Below are 16,219 nucleotides of genomic sequence, written 5' to 3'. Positions count from 1 at the left end.
TCCGGGTCAGAGCCACCAGCAGAACCTCAGCTCCCCTGGTGCCACCTCTGCTGCTCCCAGGGCATGAAGTTTGTGTGAGGCTGAGCTTTCTGCTGATGCTCACACCTACAGAATGTGAGAGCCTTTTCCTGGGGGTGATGGGGAAAGCCCAGGGGCAAAACTGAGACCTGGGTGTGTGGTGCTGGTGGCACCATCTGTCCCGAGCCCTGGGCGCCCTCTGCTCACCCTTCTCTGTGTGCCCCCCCCGATGTCCACTGACCCCAACCCTTTGGGGGCGATGTGCAGCGGCAGAGGTGGGGGGGGGGGCTCAGCTCCGTGGGTACCCCGGGACAGAGGGGTGCCCGGACCGTGCGGGATGCGGCCCTGGGATGCGCGCGGTACCGCTGGGGGGGAGCGGAGGGACGGGACCGCGGCGGCGCGCGCGCTGCCTTCATCCCCCTTCCTCCTCCTCCTCCTCCCTCTCTTCCTCCTCCTCCTCCGGGAGCGCGCTCGCCCAGCCGGGAGCGAGCAGCCGGCGGGAGGATGCTGCAAACGGCGGCGGAGGCGGGCGGCTGGGCAGGTAGGGCGGGCGGTGCGGGGGCCGCGATCCGGCGCGGGGTCGGGATAACTGTGGCCAGAGCGAAGTTGTGGGAGGAGGGGGATGCGCCGGGAGGCTCCGAGGAGCAGAGCTGGATGCGGCCGGGGTCAGCGCCGTGCCCGCGCCGCAATGCTCCGCTCCGCTGCCCCTCTCCGTCCCGGCCGTCCCCCCGCTCCCGGGAGCGGGCAGCGCCGTGCCTCGGGGCGGCAGAGCGGGGACGCAGCCTCCGCTCCGCTGCCCCACTCGGAAGGCGTCGGGTCGGAAGGGAAACTTGTTCCGAGGAACCCGGCAGGAGCCCCGGCTGCAGCCCTTCTCCTCGTGCTCACCAAAGGTCCGCGACCCGCGGGGTGTGAAGCGTCCCCCGGTCGCGGAGTCGCTGTGTGTGCCCAGCGGCCGTCGGGCACGCAGCGTGCGGCCCGCGCGGGGCTGTGACCGCGGGCAGCAGCTCGGCCTGCGGGCCGCGTGCCGGGGTGGCCGTGAGCCGCCGCGGATGGCGTGGCCCGTGTGGAGCCGCGGCTGTGGGCGCCCGTCTGCGCTCGTCACCGCGTGGCACCGCTGGGCGCAACCGCTGCGCGCCGCTGCCCGCGGTGCCGGCTGTGATGGAGCGCGGAGGGGTCGGTGCTGGGCTCGGAGCCGCGGTTCGCCGCAAGGCTGCACGGGGGGCACTCAGCTTTTAAAGCAAAGGACTTTTTCCGAAGGCCGACAAAGTGCTTTTTGTCAATGAGTCGAGCAACGGGCCGGGAGGGCTGTGGGGTGGGATGGGAGCTGAGACGCTCCTCATCCGGCGGACTGCCCGCGCCTTCAGCCTTCAGCACTGTGTTCTGCTGCGAGCCCGAAGCAGCGCTGAGTTCTCTCCGGGGCGCACTCCGAGTTGGGCAGGGAGCTGCGCCTGGGAGCAAACCCTGCACACCGGGACGGGATGGGACGGTGCGTGCCCGGCCTGCCTGCTGTGTGGCAGCTGCTGCTTCTGCAGGTGTTTTTCTGTGGCTCTATGGGTGGGACAGGAACCGCTCTGCTCACACCGTGGCTGCCGGCAGAGCTCTGCTGACAATAAACTCTTGCCGTATGTAGAGTTCAGAATCAGGCTGGCAATAATGTGTGCTGTGGGATTTTTTCCTTGTTCTGTAATCCGTCGCATGCATTTATAAAACCAGCTCGTATAATCCTGCGTGCAAATGTGCAAAGCTCTGCTCTGAGCTCTCGGTGTGCCACGCTGTGTGCTCTGTGCACATGCTCAACTCTTGCATCGTGCTCTGTATGATGTGCTCCCCAGTGTTGGTGTCTGCTTGGATGGTGCTTTGCTTTGAAAAAAGAGCCTGCACCCTGTGCTGATATACTGGGAGATCACTGGGGAGATCTGTGTGCTTCCCGGAGTGTGACATGAAGCTGATATCAAATAAATGAGGATCTGTGCATGGATGCTCTCAGCAGAGCGCTGGAAAAGAAAATTGAGTTGTTTTATGCTATGGAGTTTGCAGGGTGGGAAGCAGGCAGATCCTGGAAGCACAGCACGTGGCCAGCGTGGAGGAGAGGGGCAGGAGCTGCTCTCAGCTCTGCTGCTGTTGAACCCTTGTCCCAGTATCTCAGCCCATTTGGGAGCTGTGCCGGAATGTTCTGAGTGCACAGCCTGTGCTTCTGCACGCCCTTCGTGGCTCCCAGAGGAAAGAAAAATGCAAAAGCGTGTGCCTGGAGTGGAGTAATGAAGCCCAGGAGGCTCTGTTTGTCAATTCAGAAATAATATTGTGATGTTCAGGAGCTGTTTCTTAGCCGGATGCTCTCAGACTGTCTCCAAAAAAGTGTCATTATTTATATGTCAAGAAGCCCCTGTCAAGAAACGTATCTGTGCTCTCAAGGAAAGTCCGTCTGTGGCTGCGTGGTAACAATTGCTCATTTCTAATTGGAGCCACAACAATTTACTTGCAAGTTTTTAAAGGGGACCTGTGTGTTTAGGGAGCTGTGGGGAGCTTGAGAGCAAGCTATGCATTGGGGGTGCGTTGGGGCTCCTGGCTGCCCACACAGTTCAAACCATGATTGTAAAAGCAGTCCTGGTGCTGCATGGTGGGGAGCTGCACCCCCTGAGCCCAGAGACCGTGGGCCCCATCTGCAAGGAGGTTGGTGCTGCACAGGGGGCCCAGCTCCCACCCTGCACTGCACACGGCTCAGGGCTGTTTTGAAATGGGAACATTCCCGAGCCATGATTTTCTTCAGCCTAATTATGGAAATTTTTTAATTAGTTGATAAGAAAGATCACTTGGAAATTGCAAGGGAAACGATTTGAGGTTAAGTCCTAATCCGTGGCTGTATCTGCCTGAAGACAGGAGCTGCTCCTTCTGCACAGAGCTCGGGGAGGGCTGGAGGAGGTGCAGGTGTGGGGGATGCACTGCCATGGGGAGCACTGGGGGCTCCTGCAGCCACTGCTCTTTGGGACCTCTGCTGCCTTTAAACTGGGATGAGCACTGCAGAGCACAGCACGGTGCTCCTTTGTGAATGTGGCAGAGAACAGAGGGACTTTTAGGGGTTTTGTTCTGAGCCTCTCAGAGGATGAGAAGTGTGGGGCTGCTGACCCAGCTGCAGTGGCAACTGAGGAAGGGTTTGGGAGCCCTGGGGTCTGTGCTGCAGGAGAGCCCCTGTCTGCCTGAACTGCTGCAGCAAAGCTGTAGTTGAGCAGCAGTGAGAGCCCAGCGCTGGGGGCTGATGGGCCCACACAGTTCCACTCTGCTGCTGTTTCTTGTGGGAGCAGGCAGTGACTCGTGTGTGCGGATCTTTGGTGGAGCTGCAGCCACGTGAGTGGGGCAATGGAAGCTTTGTGCTCCCTGATCCATCACCAGAACCACCCTCTGCTCTCTCCTTGGTTGATCTGCAAGTCACAAAGATGGAAAGGAAAAGGGAGGTGGGAAGGACAGCTATGAATCAATGTGCTTAAAACCCCAAAGACTTTGCTCTGTGGCAGGTCGGGGCACTGCAGGTGGTGCAGAGGATGGGACGCACTGCCATCCCAGCGCAGCCTCCATGGGCTGCCCCAGCCTGCTCCCAGCCCCCGGAGCGGCCTCGTCCCCCACCAGATGATGAACGACCCCCAGAGGGGAAGCGGTCCCGGGGGACTTCTCCTTCTGCTCCTCCTCGTGCTGAGCCGGAGGTGCCGCGGCGCTCCCCGTGCCGTGACCTCGTGCTCTTGGAAGCGCTCCGGGAGCAGCGCCGAGCTGCCGGCAGGAGGGCTGTTTGCTGCCTGGGGAGGGAACAGCCCGAGGGCAGGTGGGGCTGCGATCCGCGAGGCTCCTGCTGAATCAAGGCCTCTTATATTTGTATTTTTTTGATGTGTCACTTTTTCTGTTAGTGTTTGCCATCCGCTCCCCCCCGCCCGCGCTGCATCCCGAAGAAGCGTGGAGGGAAAGGCGAACGCAGCCCTGTTTATTTTGGTCGGGAGCGCCGCTGCTTTGCATTCGTTTGAACTGCTGGAAGCGGCTCAGCCCAGAAGATGTGCTGTGTGCTACACGGCTGAAGTTTCTTTTGAGGAACCCTGAAATGTTTATAGAGGGAGGGGAAAGAACTCCCTGACAAGAGCAGCTTGTTGCTGAGCCAGCGGCTGCTGGGGCTGCGTTGGTACCAGGAGGAGGGGGAGGCACAGATCTGCAGCGTTGGGTCCCTCAGAGCAGAGCTCACCCGTGGCCACATGAAGGCAAAGCCCATAAATATCCCACCTCCAAATTTTCAAGAAGTATTAGGAACTCTGCAGGCTTATTTCTGAGCATCATTATGAAAGGGCTTTAAGGGATTAATGTGTGCTCGGATTAATCTCTGCTGCTGAGGCCCAGTGTGTGGAATGAGCACTTTGGGGGCGCTCTTGGGGGCACTAGGGGGGTTCTGAGGTCACCACTCCCTGTTCTGCTCCTACGGGGCTGTGGCCATGGCTGTGGGGTGACGTGTTAGCAGCAGTCCCCTATCCATCCTGATGTTCTGCTCCCAGGACATCACAGCACAGCTGGGCACACCGGCCTGGCCAGCAGCTCTGCATTTCTAGGTCTGCAGATTTTCACCTCTCAATGTCAAATTTCTGTCCTCCCTACTTTCCCGAAGAGGTAATTAGCAAGCAGGCATAATAGCAATTTAATAAGTGTGTCAAATTAGAAAGGCACTCGTGGTTTATGGCATGCTGCGCCTGGTTATGATCTGGGTCCTTGTGTGCAGGGCTGGGTTGTGTAGCTGCGCTGCCAACGCCATGGGATCACGACCCTGGCAGCCCCTCCCTCCACGCCGGTATAGAAGGAGCGAGCCCCTCCCAGGGGGGAGAATCGCCGCACTCCATTGGTGCCTGCAGTGCACTTCTTGGCTGGGAGCTCCTGGGGCAGCATGAGCCATTGAGGCAATGGATGAGTCGAAAGGATTTACAGCAAACCAGCAGCTGCCTGCACCTCGGGATGCTCGTGTGAGCGGCGCCTTGCTGCAGCACGGCACGGCAATGCTGGCAGCTGAGAGGAGCTCAGAGGGCGATGGGGCTGCATGAATGGGGCTGTGGGATGAGGAGCAGAGCTGCCTGCGTTTGGCTGCTTCAGCAGTGGAAAAGCTGCTCACTTTGTCCTTGCAGGCGCTTCCCCTCCTTCCCACTCAAACCATCTCTTTCTGAGGGAGGTAGGTGGTGGCACGGATGCTTGTGGCTGGCACACTGCACAATTTCCTCCTCCCATTTCACAGCAGTGCTGAGAAGCAATTTCCTCCACCCTCTAACCCAGACCTGAAGAGCTTTTTCTTCTTGCGTTGGTTCCTCGCTTCCCACTGCTCCCAGCCCATGTGGTGCTGTCAGGGCGCTGCTGGGCGGTGCAGGGATACGCGGCAGGGAGGGGGGCAACGCTGCACGGTTCTGGGGCTCAGGGCTGGAGCTCAGCAGAGCTCTGGCTCAGTGCATTCCTGCGTGGGGAAGGAGCAGGGAGAGGGGCTGGCTGGAGGCGCATCACCCAACACAGCGCTCATTGTAACAGCCCCGGTTTGGCTATGGATGGAGGGGGGGATGTAATCCCCCAAGGTGGGCACGGTCTGCCCACTGAGCCCTGGTGGACAGGGGGAGTTTGGAGCCATGGGGTTGGGGGTCTCTCCCAAGCAGCTGAGCACAGGGAAACGTTGTGTGAGTGGGAACAAAGGTGCCTCTGTGCAGGATTCGGCCTCTCTCGGCCCATCCCATCCCCGGCAGCCGCTGTGCTCGGGTGTAAGTAAAGAAGTGAGCAGCAGCTGGTGTGGCTGCACGTGCCCCATCAGCAGCCCCGCTCCCATCGCCCATTGGGGTGCCAGCACCTCTGCCCTCTGTCACCTGCTGTCAGGGCACTGGAAAAGGGAGAAGTATTTTAAAACATAAAACAAGTAAAATTGGGTCTTCTGGTAGGGGATTAAATGGTGCCCTCAGCTGTATTTATAGAAGGTTCAGAAGTAAATCTGTTCCCAGGCTGAATAAATATTTTACTCAGGCAGGAGAGATTTTCAGTTCATCTCTCTTGGAAAGACTCGAGTGAGAAGGGAATTGATTTTCTTCAGCTTGAACAAGGCAAGTGACTCTCAAAACCAGGCAGGTGGCACAGCCCCGTTATCGGTTATAATGCGAAATCGTTGTGGGGAGGTGAAAGCAGAGCGGCTGCAGGGGCGGATCCGGGCGCAGCGTTGGGCATCATCGGCACGGCTGTGGGTTGCCCCGCTGCCCTGACTTCAGGTTGTTCTGCAGCAGTTCCAGCTCCGGCCCGAGTCTCCACTTCGGGCACCCGGTGCTCGCGGGCATCGATTGCCGCTGAGGGCGGAGCTTCGTGCTGTGATGGTGACCAAGGCGCTGCGGGCCGGCACGGTGTGGCACCGAGCTGGGCTGGGGGCTGTCCCGCCGCCCTCTGCTTTCCCCGACGGAGGGGCGGGGGGCGCGGCTGTGCCCTGAGGGGGTTTGTGCTCTGAGCTCCGTCCGCGTGGCGCTAAAAAAAGCGGTGAGATGAGCGCAGTGATGGCTGAGTCACCCATCGGCCGCCCGCCGCAGTCACCCACTCCCCGACACCGCCGCACAGCTGAGGGGCACAGACTGAAGCGTTGCGGTGTTAAATGGCTGCGGCCGATGGAAGCGAAGTGCTGCTGCTCACGGGGTCGTTAAGGTTGGGAAAGAGCCCTCTGACCCATCCCCGTCGTGCCCGCATGCAGGCGGGTGCTGCTGTTGTGGGGCCGGGGGGCTCTGCCGTGCTGCTGCTGCTCAGCCTCCCCCACTCCCAACACGGAGACCTTTCTGAGCCGAGCAGCCCTGTCGTGCCGGAGCCAGGCGCTGGTGAAAGGGCCTGTCTTCGAGCAGGAGAGAGCCATAAAGGGCCTATTTGTGTAGCTGGCTTCTTGCAATGTTTTCAGACACAGCCCTTGCATGTTTTCATAACAGCAACGCCTCCACCTCCCGCCAGCTGCCAGCAGCACCGAGCTCAGCTCCATCCTCTGCCTGCAGCCCTGGGTGTCCACGGGCTGCACCAGGCACCGAGGTGCTGTCCTGCTGTGCTGCGGGCAGTGCCAGCAGCAGTGCTTTACGGATGGTGACACGTGGAGCCCTGCTCCATCCCTGTCAGGGCTGTGCAGCGGGGTGGGCAGCATTGGGGTTCTGTTCCAGCACACACCCCAGGCTCACTTCGCACCGTGCCTTGGCTGCCTGCTCCCCTCCCATCCGTGGGGTGGCTCTGTGCCCACTCGTGGCCCTTGGCCAAGGCGGGAGGCTGTCTGGAACCCAAACATCACAGGATGTGGCCTTGTCAGCACCTCTGCCTGCGTCACCTCACTGCCGTGTTCCCCCATGGTTCATCGGTGGGCAGCAATAAATGCAGAGGAGTGGGGAATGCCCTTGTCTCTCCTCCTGCCTGCAGTGCTGCAGTGTGGCTCTGTGTGAGATGCTACTTCTGTGCTGTGTGATGTTGCTGCATTACAGACCAGCCCCAGCTCCTTTGCCCCATTGCAGCCTGTGGTGCACCCCGTGCCAGCTGCCCACAGACCCGTGTTTGCTGTGGAGGAAGATGAGCAACTTCTCATGAACCCATTTACAGATTCCTTTCAGACAGGAAATCTGAACCGCTAGAGCTCATTAAATAACGTTAATGGTGCTGCCCAAACAAATATTGGAGCTGCCACCAGTGCTGCCAGCCAGTGTGCTTCCTCTCGGCCCTCTCAGAGCAGGGATTTCTCCATTTAATTGAACACGTGCTTCATCCTGACACCACGACCTCTGCTACCTTGAAGGATGCTCCCAGCACGGAGATGGGGCTCCTGTGGTCCTCAGAGCTCAGCAGGGAGGACCATGGCTGCAGGAGCCCCAGGTGCTGTTTTTGGAGGCAACCAAAGGAGACTCTGCCTCCTTGCAGCCCATTTCTGCCCGCACCCTTTTAGCAGATACACAGCCCTGGTGCTGAGCTCCCCACAGCCCAGCTCCTGCTGAGCCGTTCCCAGCAAATGGTGGCTGTGAGGTGTGTGGGGTTTCTCTGGGCACCTGAAATCAGCACAGGGCTCTTGCATGGGGCCAGTGCTCCCAAGGGAACAGCAATGAGCCCTCAGGTCCTGTCTACACACAGAGCCCAGTTACTAATTGCTGCACGGAAAACATTTCTCATAAGTTTCTTCCATAAGCAGCAGTGAGCACAGGCTTTGATTCAGCGCTCCTTTGCCTTTCTCTCTTTCAGTTTTTTTCTTCCTACCCCAAATAAAGCAGCTCTTTTGATCACGTTGGGTTCAGGCTCTGTAACGAGCATCTCTGTTTGTGTTGGGCTGTCAGTGGGATAACATGACAACGCATCTCCTCTCCATCTCACACACAATGAATTATTTCTTCCACTCTCTCTCTTTGTACTGTCTCTGGGATAAATTTCCACGGCCAGGATTAGCAGATGGGTTTGTGATCCTCAGCCCTCACTGACCGCTGCCCAGTGCTGCCCTGTGGCTCCGCTGCGGCTGCAGGAGAGTTTTGTGCAGGGAGACGTCGGGTGGGCTTGAAAGCAAACTGCTCTGCCAATTTGTTTTTCCTGTGTACAAATGTGTCTGTCTTAAAGGGATGCTGTCGCATTAAATATGGAACTGCCAACTGCAGACATTAAAAAATCATGGGTCGTCCCATTTTTCTTCCTCCCACTCTAAATTCTAAAAAAAGCCTGATAACTTTGGGGTTCCTTTCGTTTGTCATCCAGGGAGGCTTCTTCAAGTTCCTCCCGGCAGTCGGGAGCTTCAGAGCCATCACCAGACGGTGCCACGGAGTGACAACGATGGGGCAGCCCTCCGTGCTGTGCTTCACTCTGAACCCACCCAGGTTTCCTCTCCCAGTCCTTCCCCTCCAGAATTTCGAGTTCCTGTGGGCAGCCTCCTTGGGGAGGGTCACAGTGGAGAGGCCCTTCTGGAGTTCTCAGTTCACTTCGGCTTTTGTGATGGTTGATGAGTTTAAACTCTTCTGTGTGTGATTCCGAGATGCAGGGGGGACTTCTGTAGGGATCCAGGCACTGTGATGCAGTCCTGGTGGTGAAATACACAACCTGGGGCCACAGAGGGTCTGAAATCAGAAGGCAGAATAATGGACGTTGCTGTAGAAGCCACGCTCTGTGGTGGGTCAGCAGTGCCAGCCTTGCACTCGGGCTGAGCCCCGCGATGACTTTTCCTCTAATAAAGAGTTTGCTTTGATGCGCTGATTCAGAGCTGCGCGGATTTCAGCAGATCACATTGCAAATATCTTTATTTGATACCACTGCAATGTCTGGATTTCAAATGTCACTTGCTTAGCACTATGAAATAATTAATTTAGATTGTATTACAGTAGCCTGCAAGAGCTCTGACTTAAAGTGGAGCTGTCCCATGTTTGCAGCTGTACACAAACACCTAAAAACCAAACTCTGCTGCAAAATCTCGTGACCCAAATGAGGCAGAGGGGCGGACAAAACCCATGGGTTGCTGTGCGTGCTGCAATTCAAGGCCCCTGAGCTTTGCTTTCTGAGGCTGTGGCACAAAAGGCAGCTGTAGCAGTTTGGGTTTGGCTTTGCTGAGAGTGCTGTGTTAGCTGGTGCTCTTCCTGAGCCGAGACTTTGAAAGTTTAATGCGATAATCTGACTCTAAGTCCTGCAAAATGGCAAATCACATCCTCCTCTGACCTGCAGCCTGCGAGAGCTGAGTGGGTTTTCCAAACTGCCCAGTTCTGGTGGGGAGCTGGAGGTGAGGATGGGGACCAAGGGATGGAGACAGCGGGCGCGAGGCACTGAGTGCAGCCAGAGCCCCGCAGTGCGCCCGCTGACAGCGGGGATGTTGCCGTACTGCACAGGCAATGCCTGGATTTAATTTGGGGGGATTTGGGTAAAATAACAAAATAATTTGGCAGTGACCATGGAGAGCCAGCGAGGAGCAGCTCAGCCCAGTTGGGTTGTGCTCCCTGCTCTATTTTAAGAGGGAGCAGCACAGCAGCAGAGCTTCCTGCCAGCCCAGCTCCTCTCCAGCAGCAGCAGGCAGACAGAGGGCAGCTGTGCTGCTGTCCTGGCGTAACGCTGCAGATCCCTGCCCAGCACCAACCTGTGCCCACAGCGCTGCTCACAGCTACTCCTGGGCAGCTTCGTGCCCTTCCTTTGCTGCAGCATCCCGCTCGGGTACAACGCCAGCATTGCAGCCATCCCAGGGTCCTGCCCGGCTGCCCCGCTCCCGTCGTGCCCCGCTGCCAGGGCTGAGTCAGCCGCTAAATAAAGGCTTGGGAACCTGGGGTGGAAACAGCGAGGACTGCAGGGGGACCTCTGACAGCAGCCCCAGCGCGGTGTTCATGTGCGTACTGAGTGCCTGTGGTTCAAGCGTGCATTGCACTCCTGTGGAGGACATGGCTCGTCATGTAGGTGCCCCCCGTGGCACCAGTGTGCCACCACGCTGCTGGCACGGCGCCGGGCGCCAAAGCTCTGCGCTGCCGCGTGGGGCAGAGCGGACCCTCAGCTCCCGAGGGTGCAGCATCCACTGCTCTGCCCTGAAGAAACCCCGAAGGATTTCATGATCCTGAAAGTCCCGTGCCAGAAATTCCTCGGCCGGGAGGGCGGCAGCCGGGTGGATGATGAATGGCTCTCTCTTCAATCTTTCCTCTCCTGCTGCTCTCTTACGCGGTGCGAAGTTACAGTTAAACCCCCGGGGACACGAGGTCAGGTCTGCGCGGGTGCCGCCTTCTGCTTTTATCCGCGCTGCTGGAAGTGGGCGGGGGGCACCTCCGGGTCTGTGGCAGGCACGGACGAGCCCCGGCCAGGCACAGGAGCGAAGTGCTGTGTGCTCACCGGGCACGGCTTCATCAAATTCATTTCAAAAAGAATGACCCCCCGTGCTTTCCCTGCACGTCTTCTCTCTCTGCCCCACTGCTATCCCTGGTGAAGCCGCTGAATCAACTTGATGGAGATACTGAGCACAAACTGCACGACCCCAGGATTGGAAAGCAGTGTTCCCTGTTTGTTTCCCAGGGCAGGTGGGCACGTCCTGCAGTGCTGCTATGGGATGGCTGTGTGTTTCCTGCCCATCGCTCGGGCTCTGGCTGTCCTCGGGAGCAGGGCTGCGACGTGCTGACTCAGGGAATGCACCGCGTTAATGATGCCAACATGTAAATGAAAGGACAGGCGCTGGGATTCCCACTGCCCTTCAGCACGTGTGAATGGGACTTGGGGCTGCGAGGGCTGTCTGATGGTGGGAGGCAGCTGGGTGGGGGGGCTCAGATGTGTGGAGGATCCCTCGTGTGCCCCGTGCCAGCAGCCAGCCCTGAGCTCAGAGTAATCCTTGCTTTGACGAGCGATGGTTTTTGCGTTGATCCCAAAATGTGCCTCACCCCGCCATTAGCAGAACATATGCTGGGTGTGTGGGGAAGGTGGGGGTGGTTTTATGCCATGTTACGAAATGCTGAGTACGATGCGGGCATGGCGAGGGCTCTCTGTGATCAGATCCCATCTGCTCAGCCCATAGCCTGGGCTGTCCAAGTTCTGCGCTGGCAGCTCTGCTGTACTCTGCCATCCCGTGGGCAGGGCACGGCCGGCTGCCCCCTGCCTGAGCCTGGCACCTCCCGAGGAAGCTGCCGGGGGCATTGTCAAGGTCTGACCTTCGAGACAGCCCAGGAAGCTTCCCCGTCTCCTCATTCACAAATAGAGCTGATGTCAGGTGCACTCGCCCCGCTGTTGGCTCAAGGTAACTCCCCCAGCGGCAGCCCCCTGCCAGTTGGCACCTGCTGTCCCGCGTGACGCCCAGGGCCGTGCGGAACTTGCTGAGAGCAGGCATTGAGCTCCGGTGCTCACACAGGCACTGAGCTGCTGATGAGGGCTGATTTAGTGGCGATCGAACCGCCGCGAAGTGTTCCTTGGAAGCTGAGCCAAGCGCTGGGAGCGCAGCAGGCAGCGCTGGGGCGACCGCGCACACGGAGCAGCCGGACTGCGAGCAGCCGTGCGGGGCAGGGCTGTGGCTTCAGCCAGGTAAGGGCTGGCATGGGGTGGGCAGCACATTGCCTTGTCCTGGGCACGGGGCACCCCCAGAACACGGGGCTGAGGCACGAGTGAGCTCTGGGTGTGAGCTGAGCACCACTGAGTTGGGCATTGAAACCAATGAGCATAAATGCGATGCTGTGATTTTTTTGCTGGTAAAAGGGCTGTGGTGTTTGTTTCCTGGCTTTCCTGCAGATCTTTGCAAAACCGAGCAGGGCAATTGCAAATAAGGTTGTTGCTTGCGGGGGGGGGTTTGGTGACAGCTGTTGGGGTGACTTTCATACTAATTGTTCTATTTCTGTTGCTTTTATTCAGTATTATATGCCCTCAAGCAGAGATAAAGCAGATTCAAGGTTATGAAATCACGGAAACTCAAATCAGATTTTTGTTTTCTTACTCTTAGCAAATTCACCCAAGCTTCAGGGCGAGGTGCTCTGCTGCTCTGATCCAGCTCTGCAGGGTGGGACCGACCTCGTGTGCCGCTCGGCTCCATGGCAGGAGTGGTTTTATTGAGGTTGTGGCTGTGGCTGTGCTGTCGGCTGTGCTCACAGAACCACAGTGGGATGCAGGAAGGAGCCTGGTGAAGGCAATTCAGCTGCGTGAGCAGAAGGGGTGGAACCTGGCTGCATCTCTCTTAGACCCCATTTAAGGGCTGACTGCCACTGGGGAAGGCTCTCTGGTTGGAGATCCCTTCCTTGTGGAGTTTCTTTGTGAACCCAGATCTTTAGAGATGGGTGAGCGCTTTTCCCTTTACAACACCATCCCATTCACGTTAGTTGCTTTTGCTGTTTCACTTCTGCATTGCCTTTCCACCACGTCAGTCTTTCAGACTGTAACACCTGCTTGGGCCGCAGCCATGCAGAGCTCTGGCCGGGCTGTGTGACACCCAGGGGCAGTGTGGTCAGAGCTGTCCTCAGGTCGTCGACATCAGAACTGAGGCAAAGGACCAAATATCTCTTGTCAATATTTCAGTTGGCCAAACTATTACCATTTCAATGACTTAACCCATGCAGTTGCTTTCCTGTGTGCAAGGGTTGCTCCCTGTGCTGTGGAGGAGCAATTCTGGAAGTTTCAGGAGGCCCCAGCACAACAAGTGAGTGGCATCTCTGCCACGTGCCCTGGGCTACAGCTCCTCACTTAAAGGCCAGAGTGCATAAATTTGGTCACTGTTGTGCAGGTGCTGCTGGTGCTGCCCCATCAGTTCCCCTCTTCCTGCTGCCTGGGGAAGATCCATGAGATGCTGGAGGGGGTGTCAGGCCTGGAGCTCCGCGTCCAGGTGTCCCTGGGCAGTGCCTGTGCATGCAGAGTGACAGCCATGTGTTGGTGCAGCCCTTGCTTCCCTGTGCCTGGAGCCTGTGAGGGAATTCATATTTTTGGAAGAGTTTGGGTCCTGTTCAGGAGCACACCTGGGGGACTAAGGAGGTGCTGTTGCTCTGAGGTCCAACCAGAACACACTGGCATGCCCCTGGTGGACAGCACAGAGCTGGCAGCATCAGGATGCTCTGACCCAGCTGCCCTGGCTTCTAGTGCTGGAACAACTGAGGGTGCAGGGAAGAAGTCAATGGCAGAGCAGTGCAATGGGATGCAGAGGATGAGGGCTTTATTGCACTGCCTGCTCCAGCCCTTCATTTCCATACATTTCACCCATCATTAAATCCCAAATCAATACGGTGGGAATTGGCTTGCTGCAAGAGACAGCTTGCAAATGCACCTGGGCTTGCTGCTGGGGGAAAATTGGTGGAGGTGGGAGAGAATGAGTTGTGTGGGGCTGAGCTGCATGGTCAGTGTCTGCAGCACATGAAATTGTGTGTCCCAGCACTGCTCTGCTCCATCATTTCCCTTCTGCCCCTATCAAAATGCCCTTTGGGATGGAAGTGGGTCCTGCAGGCTATAGAACAGCATTTCCTATTTCAGATATTTAATGTCTGGATTTCAGTTATTTAATGTCTGTCGCCGCTTTACAGCTTTTTGCAACACATGTTTATGGTGTTATTAAAGAAGGAGAGGGAGAGACCTGAGGTTATGGGCTGCAGTACAAGAGCATAAAGATGGCCCTAAGTTAATAAAACAGCAGCACAGCTGTGTGCCTGCAGTCTGCTGCATGGCTTGGGCTGAGGGATGAAGTCAGAGCACCGTGACTTATGGGAGGTTTGTTGTTCCAAATGACTGCAGACAATTAAAAAATGATAAAAATTAGGCTGATGAGGGGGAAAGCTCCCTTGGGCTGGGAGAGTGGGGAGCTGCGAGCCCAGGATGGTGCACAGGGGTGCTCAGGGTTGGGGGATGAGGCTGCGGTGGGTGGGGGCTCATGTGACCCAGCTGGGCAGCACTGGGAACACTTCATGTGGGAGGGATGAGAGCTTCAGGCAGTGCTGCCGTGGTGACACCCGAACTGCTCTGACCTTCTTTTATTTCAGGGAGACTCAGACATCTGTCAGGGAGTGTTTTGCACCCGTCAGGAGCCCCTCTCCCTGCTCTGTGGCTCCGAGCAGTGGGAAAGGCAGTGCGGATGGGGCATCAGGGGGATGAGTGGGGGGCAGTGATGCCTCCATCGTGCCTCGGTTTCCCTCCTGTGAAAGCAGCTCCTTTTGCAGGGCTCGGCACCCCGGCTGGATGCAGTGTGGGGTCTGGGCCCTGGGGGGTCCTCGTGGGGCTGCTGGGGCCTCCAAAAGGCCCTTGGTTCCTTGGAAGGGCAAAAGCCCCCCAGTGCTGCTAACAGTCATGGGGACACAGCTCCCCTGCACATGCACATGGTTGTCTGTGCCATGAGCGGCCAAATTTACGGTCCTGATACCTGAGAAGCAGAACAGGCCCTGAAGGCGCAGGAGAAATTAAGTGAATGAGCCGGGTGCTTTACACGATTAGGACAGACCTTTTAAACACTGCAACGGGAGCCGGCCCAGGAGCCTCAGTCTAATCAAAGCAACAGCAGTTCCTTTTTATAAGATGAAGGGGCTTTCGGGGATACTTTGTCCACATAATGTTCCAATTATAGCTCTGCATCCCTGGATGTAGTTGCATTAAAAATACCCTCAGAGGGAGTGCAACCAGGGACCTCTGCTGCTGTGTGTCCCTCTGCGTCCTCAGGGCAAGAGCCGCCCAGGTCTCCATCCAGGTGCTGCTACCTGTGTGCATTTTGGGGAGGGGTCATCGATGAGGGGCTTTGGGTGGATGGGGCTCCCAGTCGAGGAGACTCCATTTAAAAACATCAGGGTTTTTTGTTTGTTTTGTAAATAAAACTTCTGTTGTTTGTGTATTCCTTCCTCCTCGAGCCTTTGCTGGCTGGACGGTGTGATTTCACTTGTAAGAGGTGTTTTCACTCAAAGGAAGTGTGTTTTCTCTCTTTTGGAGCTGAAGTTGAGCTTGAGGAAAAATCCTGAGATCTTGAGAGAGAACCCAGAGTTGCACAGATTCTTCTGCCAAGAAGTAGATTTACTTATTTTTAATGTAAAGCTCCTTTTATGCTCTGCTTAGCATTTTTAGCTGGTGAGGCAGCAGCTTGAGGATCTCATTGGCGACACTTTTGGCCAATCATGGCGTAACTCGGGCGGATCGAGCACAGCTGGAGCCCGCAGCCAGCCCCGGTCCCGAGCGCTGCTCCCGAGGTGACCCGAGGGCTGCGGGACTCGGTTCGACTTTGGGGTCGCTTCCAGGCTGCGTCCCCGAGGAGGGGCGGAAGGACGGGTGGTGCCGCCACGCACGGCGAAGGGACGGGCGGAGGAGCGGAGCCGTCCAGCTGCGCGCTGCCACCCCGCCTCGACCCCCGCTCGCTTTTCACCACTTTCGACCGAATCGGAGGTGAAAAAAGTGCAGAGCGGCCGCGCCATCGTGAGGCTGCGGGCTGGAGCTGCACGGCTCTGCGGCCCGGCCGGTGCGCTGCGGGTCCGCTCTGAGCACCGCCTCTGCTGTCGTATCGCACATCGCTGCGCAATGTGACTTTGGGGCCCATCTCGCGGCCCCCGGCACCCCGTCCCTGCGGGCGGCCCCTGGGTGTCGGCGCCGGAGCTGCGTGCCTGCGTGTGCTCGGCATGGGCAGCTGCCGGCTCCCTGCGGTAATGGGATCTCAGGGCTCGGGTGACCTTCGTCTCCCCAGGGCTCTGCTCTGGGTGTCCCAGCGGTTCCCACCTGAAGGTCATCTCCTGGAGCCCGGGCAGCGGGGACGGCGCATCTGTAGAGCGCAGCCAACGGCGGTCCCCAGTGA

At 57.9% G+C, this 16,219-nt stretch overlaps 1 protein-coding gene across 2 annotated transcripts in view; it reads left to right on the top strand.

Annotated features, from left to right (window-relative positions):
* The first annotated feature begins 492 nt into the window (after positions 1 to 492).
* The window catches only part of ZNF385C (zinc finger protein 385C), a 53,467-nt gene continuing 37,740 nt past the window's right edge, over positions 493 to 16,219 (top strand). For both annotated transcript variants that reach the window (XM_031600523.2, XM_090124899.1), the window contains exon 1: positions 493 to 559. In XM_031600523.2, coding sequence (XP_031456383.2) covers positions 523 to 559 — 37 coding nt within the window. In that variant the 5' untranslated portion in view covers positions 493 to 522. The remainder of the gene's footprint in view (positions 560 to 16,219) is intronic.

Source organism: Phasianus colchicus, chromosome 26, assembly GCF_987193195.1.
Source record: "Phasianus colchicus chromosome 26, bPhaCol1.hap1.1, whole genome shotgun sequence".
NCBI classification, from domain to species: Eukaryota; Metazoa; Chordata; class Aves; order Galliformes; family Phasianidae; genus Phasianus; species Phasianus colchicus.
The sequence above is the reverse complement of the archived record's forward strand: the minus strand, read 5'-3'. Positions and strand labels throughout refer to the sequence as shown.